Source organism: Melitaea cinxia, chromosome Z, assembly GCF_905220565.1.
Source record: "Melitaea cinxia chromosome Z, ilMelCinx1.1, whole genome shotgun sequence".
Lineage (NCBI taxonomy): Eukaryota > Metazoa > Arthropoda > Insecta > Lepidoptera > Nymphalidae > Melitaea > Melitaea cinxia.
In genome coordinates, this window is record NC_059424.1 from 19,286,197 (window position 1) to 19,292,787 (window position 6,591).

A 6,591-nucleotide genomic window follows, 5' to 3' on the forward strand; every position below is an offset into this window, starting at 1 on the left:
TATAAAATCGCTTCAGTAGTTATAGAGCGAGAAAAAGAAGGAAAGTATCAAACATACCTCTTTTAATGTTTGTACAGATGTTCGATCCCTGACTGCGTTCCTTCAATTTGGGGGTTCTGTAGGTGTAATAGATCACGTTCCGCGTGAAAAAAAAATCTAGTCCTTTTTCAAATTTTACTGAACAATTGCAGTTGACTTTGAAGGAACGCAGTTAGAGGAGTTGAAGTCAAACTATTGGGATACTAAATATTATCTAAATAGCCATTGACCCTAAAGAAGAAGAAGAATATCTAAATATGACTCATAAATAGGGTTTTTATTTTATTATATATGGTTTTTTTATCCTATTTTTTAATATGGTAAAATATACTGAGATTAAGATTCTACTGCCATCATATATCTCATTACATAATATATCATCTCATTATATTGTCTAACAGCTGTGCCCGCGACTTCGTTCGCGTGGAATTAAAAAAAATATATTGTCAGATCGCAGTTACAAAATAAAAACAAAAAATAAAAGTAGCCTAAGTTACTCTCAAGTCAAAATCGGCCCAGCCGTTTCAGAGATTAGGCGGAACAAACAGACAGACAAAAATTGAAAAAATTGTTATTTTGGTATATGTACCGTGTAGACATCCATATGCATTAAGTAATTAATATAGTATTAAATAAAAATCGGTTATTCTTTATTTTACAAACAGACACTCCAATTTTATTTGTATAGATGTAACTAAAAAGAAGTCGGTTTTTTATATATAAAAACAAACAATTATGTTAATTAAATTTGTTATCATTAAATAACTGTATTAAAAGTATCTTCATGGTTTAACGGTATAAATTATTGTCAGTGTAATTATCTAGATGGCTTTGAAGTTACAATGAATGAACACATTGAATCCAATTCTGGGCCAAAATTTACAAAAGGAGAAAAATGTTTATTTGCTCACTTAGTGTCAACTTTCTCATTGATTTTCCTCCTAACGGTACTATACTTGATTCACTTATATTTTGTTAATCATAATATACACGAAGTTTTTAATACAAGACGATCAAACGTTTACAAAAATGGTAACTATATTATTTTTATTTATTTCATGCAATTTATTAAGTTTTGTTCCGCCAAGCCGCATTGGAGTAGTGTGGTTGATTGAGCTCTGATCTTTCCCCTACATGGGGAAAGAGGCCTATGCTCAGCTGTGGGATATTACAAGCTGAAGCGTAAGCGTTAATTGTTACGTGATTTTAAAATGAATTTTGATAAATGAAATTAATTATTCATAACAGTCGAAATAATAGGTATATTAAACATACATATAACATTGAGATAAGAAGAATACAACGCGAATAGCGCTGACGAGTAACGTAAATTTCCGTGATATTTTCTAACTTGACGGCGAAGAAAAGATAGTAGAGGGAGAGAATATCTTCACTAAACTAGAACATTTTTACACCGTTAGATTTATTTATACGCCTATGGTATCATTTTCGATATAAGTAATCCATAATTGCACCATAAATATATTATGCCAAATAAGTTTATTAACAAGTTAACCTTGATTACTGAGATAGTGCATAACAGGAAATTTCCTGCTCAAAATATGAAGCATCCCGACTGGAGTTGTACCTCAACCTTACAAAAGATCACAGCTAAATATTACTGTTTTCAAGCAGGGTTGTGTTTCTGTTGGTTAATAAGATGACCAGAGTTCCTGGGTAGAATTGGGGCAACGCACTTGCGATACTTCTGGTATTTCAGACGTCAATAAGCTACGGTAAATAATCTCTTACCATCAGGAGAGCCGTACGCTTGTATGCCGACCTAGTTGTAAAAAAAAAGTCCGCCTGTAACTGCTTAAGAAGCCCTTTAATATGATATCAATAATATATGATTTAAAACGAGAACTTAATTTTCTAGATTATTCAGAGCTCGAGACATTTCCAATAGGGGAATTGTTTATTAATACCACGCCCATCTATACTTGTAATATAATGCTGTTGACATCACAATGGTCTGTGGGTCCTGGTCATTGCATAGCAATAAGATCAGACCCTGATTTATTCGATATATTGTACTTTTGGAGGGTTAAATACAGACACAACCCAGGTAAAAAAAAATGATGCTTCGTATAAAAATATATGGTAAGAATTTTAACGTTGCTGAGAAATGAATTTAACTGAGGTAGGGCACAGCAGGAATTTCCTGCTCAAAATATGGAGCAGCCCGACTGGGGTAGTTGAAACCTTGAACTTACAGAAGATCACAGCTAAATAATACTGTTTTCAAACAGTATTGTGTTCCTGTTGGTGAGTAAGGTGACCAGAGCTCCTGCGGGGGTATTGGGGATTGGGTCGGCAACGCGCTTGCGATGCTTCTGGTATTGCAGGCGTCTATAAGCTACGGTAATCGCATACCATCAGGTGAGCCGTTCGCTTGTTTGTCGACCTAGTGGTATAAAAAAAAAAAAAAAAAATATGAAATATCTAATCATTGCCGTTGCTGAGTAATCTGATTGTTTTTATTAAGAATGTACCTACAATTTCAAAAAAAAGTTATGCTAGCGACTATTATTGTTTGGTATTGACGATTGGAGCATCACCATATTTTTTAATCTTCGGCATTCAACGCTAATTATTTTATAAGCATATGTCGATCATGTTTGAAATTCTACACGATGGTGGATGGTGGAACGATTGAGGAAAGAGAAATAAAGAAATAAACTTAAATGTGCCAGTTTAAAAATCAAATTCAAACTTATAAATACTCTTGATCCTGATATCTATACAGATGTTACAATCAAAATGAGCATCGTGCACCCTCATTTCAACAGAGATACTTTTGCGAATAACATTGGACTTTTAAAACACGACACAGTACGAGTTCTTCAGGAATATTATAGTAAGTATTTTAAATACATAGAAATGTGATCTCAGTCCAATATTTAACGATTTTCTTACCGGAAACTTTGAATTACACGTCAGAACTGTCGTCATTTTAAACTATTCTTTGTTCATTACTTGATTTAGTTATTTGTGTAACGAAATAATATCATTCTAAACGCAAAAATAAATGAATAAAGAAAAGCAAAAATAAAAAACCGTATAAAATAGTTAATCGACACATATCAATAACACTTATTTACTTAAACTATAGTCGCCAGTGATCGAAATTCGATCATAATTAATTGAAATTATAAGTTTGAACATTATTAAAATTCTTTTGTCAAAGACTACTTACTTCTACAATAACAAACAAAAAGTATATGATTATGCGTGTGTGTGTCAAATACATAATAGTGTGTGTAATGTTTTTATATTGATTTAATGTACTTTATATGCAAAATAAAATAAAATAAACGTTCTGTACTCTTACTCATGGAGTATAATTAAACTATAAGTGTGCGAAATTTCATAGTCCTCCGTCCGCACCATTTTTGTAACAAGGGGAATCACCCTTTCCATGAGATTTTCTAACCTACCCCACCCCAGCCTGCAAAATAATGATAAATATACATAGTTCGAACAAATTTAACGTTTATATCATAAGCCAGGTGAGCGCTGCGGATGCGCATAGACAATGATGGGAAGCAAAAAAATTACCTACCCCACCCCAGCCTGCAAAATAATGATATTTGTAATCAAAAAAATACTAACTGATAGATTTTGAATTGCTCAATTCAACTACGTTGTCCTTTTAAATTGCTCACCTCAAATTATTTAATTAAAAATCAAAATTTAAAAAAAAAAATCAAATATTTTCAAACTCCTATATCTTTTGATGTATACAATATTTTAAATTGCTCAAAGTGTTAAAAAACTGCTCAAGTTGCATTTATAATTGCTCAAGTATAGTTTGGAACGGATCCACTTCCCTTAATTTTTAAATAAATATAAATAGTTTGAACAAATAAAACATTGATATTTGTAAAAAAAAAATACTAATCGATACATTTTCAATAGCTCAATTCAACTACGTTGTCCTTTTAAATTGCTCACGTAAAATTATTTAATTATAAATCAAAAAAGTCGTTGAAAAATATTCTTTTATCAATATTTTCAAACTCCTATATCTTTTGATGTATACAATATTTTAAATTGCTCAACGTGTTAAAACCCTGCTCAAGTTGCATTTATAATTGCTCAAGTACAGATTTGAACAGCTCCACTTTCCTAAATTTTTAAATAAATATATAAAGTTGGAACAAATTTAACGTTTATATCGATAAAGTGAGCGCTGCAGATGCGCATAGACAATGATGGGAAGCCAAAAAAATTGCGGATATTCGTAATAATAATTGTGTTTGCTCGCAAACGAAAAAAAACCAACTTCAATTACATCAACGAGTAATACAACGTAGATCGACGAAAAAATTGTCAAGTAACTACGTGTATCAAAGATTACTCAAAAAGTAGTTATCAGATCTCGATAAAATTTATATGTGACCATATGATAAATATCAGCTTTCGATTAAATTAAAAATCATCAAAATCGGTACACCCAGTAAAAAGTTATTACGGATTTTCGAGAGTTTCCCTTGATTTCTCTGGGATCCCATCATCAGATCCTGGTTTCCTTATCATGGTACTAAACTAGGGATATCCCCTTTCTAACAAAAAAAGAATTATCCAAATCGGTATATCCAGTAGAAAGTTATGCGGTATAATACAACGTAGGTCGACGAAAAAAGCGTCAAGTAAAAACGCATTATTAGATATAACTCGAAAAGTAGTTGTTAGATCTCAAATAAATTTAAATGGGACCAATTGGCACACACCACCTTTCGATTAAAACAAAATTTGTCGAAATCGGTCTACCCGGTCAAAAGTTCTGATGTAACATACATAAAAAAAAAATACAGTCGAATTGAGAACCTCCTCCTTTTTTGGAAGTCGGTTAAAAAGATGCTAATCGTTCGATTTTCAATAGCTCAATTCAACTACGTTGGCCTTTTAAATTGCTCACTTCAAATTATTTAATTAAAAATCAAAAAAGTCGTTGAAAATATTCTTTTATCAATATTTTCAAACTCCTATATCTTTTGATGTATACAATATTTTAAATTGCTCAAAGTGTTAAAGAACTGCTCAAGTTGCATTTATAATTGCTTAAGTACAGTTTGGAACAGCTCCACTTTCCTTAATTTTTAAATAAATATAAATAGTTTAACAATTTTAACGTTTATATCATAAGACAGGTAAACGCTGCGCGTGCGCATAGACAATGATGCGAAGCAAAAAGATTGCGGATATTCGTAATAAAAAAGATGCTAATCGTTCAATTTTCAATAGCTCAATTCAAATACGTTGTCCTTTTAAATTGCTCACCTCAAATTATTTAATTAAAAATCAAAAAAGTCGTTGAAAAATATTCTTTTATCAATATTTTCAAACTCCTATATCTTTTGATGTATACAATATTTTAAATTGCTCAACGTCTTAAAGAACTGCTCAAGTTGCATTTATAATTGCTCAAGTACAGATTTGAACAGCTCCACTTTCCTTAATTTTTAAATAAATATAAATTGTTTTTTTTTTTATTCTTTATTTATAAAGCCATACACTAATATAAATTGTTTGAACAAATAAAATAATGAAAATTGTAAAAAAAAAAAAAAAAGAATATTTTTCAACGACTTTTTTGAATTTTTAATTAAATAATTTGAAGTGAGCAATTTAAAAGGCCAACGTAGTTGAATTGAGCTATTGAAAATCGAACGATTAGCATCTTTTTATTACGAATATCCGCAATTTTTTTGGCTTCCCATCATTGTCTATGCGCATCTGCAGCGCTCACTTTATCGATATAAACGTTAAATTTGTTCCAACTTTATATATTTATTTAAAAATTTAGGAAAGTGGAGCTGTTCAAATCTGTACTTGAGCAATTATAAATGCAACTTGAGCAGGGTTTTAACTAGGGTTGCCAGATGGTCGGGATTCGTCGGGATTATCCCGACATTTCGTATGATGTCCAGAGTCCGGAAAAAATACTAAATGTCCCGACAAACAACAGCAAAAACAAAAATCTAAAACTATCGCGATAATAAATGTAATGCGAAGTACATGTGGCAGTAATTTATCAAAAAGGAGTTCAAATTACTAATAATTATAATACTTATTAGAATAAGTGATTGTGATAATTAATGATCTCAGAATCTGCCAAAAATTGTTTTTTTTTTTTTGTTTATTGTTTTTGTGATTTTTTTTTTTATAATAAAAAGTAATTTTGTTAATTGTTTTTGTGATTTAAATTTTTATTATAAAAAGTGATTTTTATAATTCTTAATATTTATTTGTCCCGTTGGTCCCGACCCTAATCCCAAAATCCCGACTTTTTGAAAATTTGTCCAGATATTTTAGTCTACCCATCTGGTAAACCTAGTTTTAACACGTTGAGCAATTTAAAATATTGTATACATCAAAAGATATAGGAGTTTGAAAATATTGATAAAAGAATATTTTTCAACGACTTTTTTGATTTATAATTAAATAATTTGACGTGAGCAATTTAAAAGGACAACGTAGTTGAATTGAGCTATTGAAAATGTATCGATTAGTATTTTTTTTTACAAATATCAATGTTTTATTTGT

The 6,591-nt window shown here is 30.6% G+C and overlaps 1 protein-coding gene across 1 annotated transcript; it reads left to right on the forward strand.

The window, feature by feature from the left end:
• Positions 1 to 881: 881 nt before the first annotated feature.
• On the forward strand, positions 882 to 2,930 carry LOC123668900. Its single transcript, XM_045602592.1, has 4 exons — positions 882 to 1,137; positions 1,919 to 2,107; positions 2,554 to 2,578; positions 2,736 to 2,930. Exons 1-4 carry the CDS (start codon positions 882 to 884, stop codon positions 2,926 to 2,928), a joined length of 663 nt encoding a protein of 220 aa, XP_045458548.1. The 3' UTR covers positions 2,929 to 2,930.
• Positions 2,931 to 6,591: the final 3,661 nt, after the last annotated feature.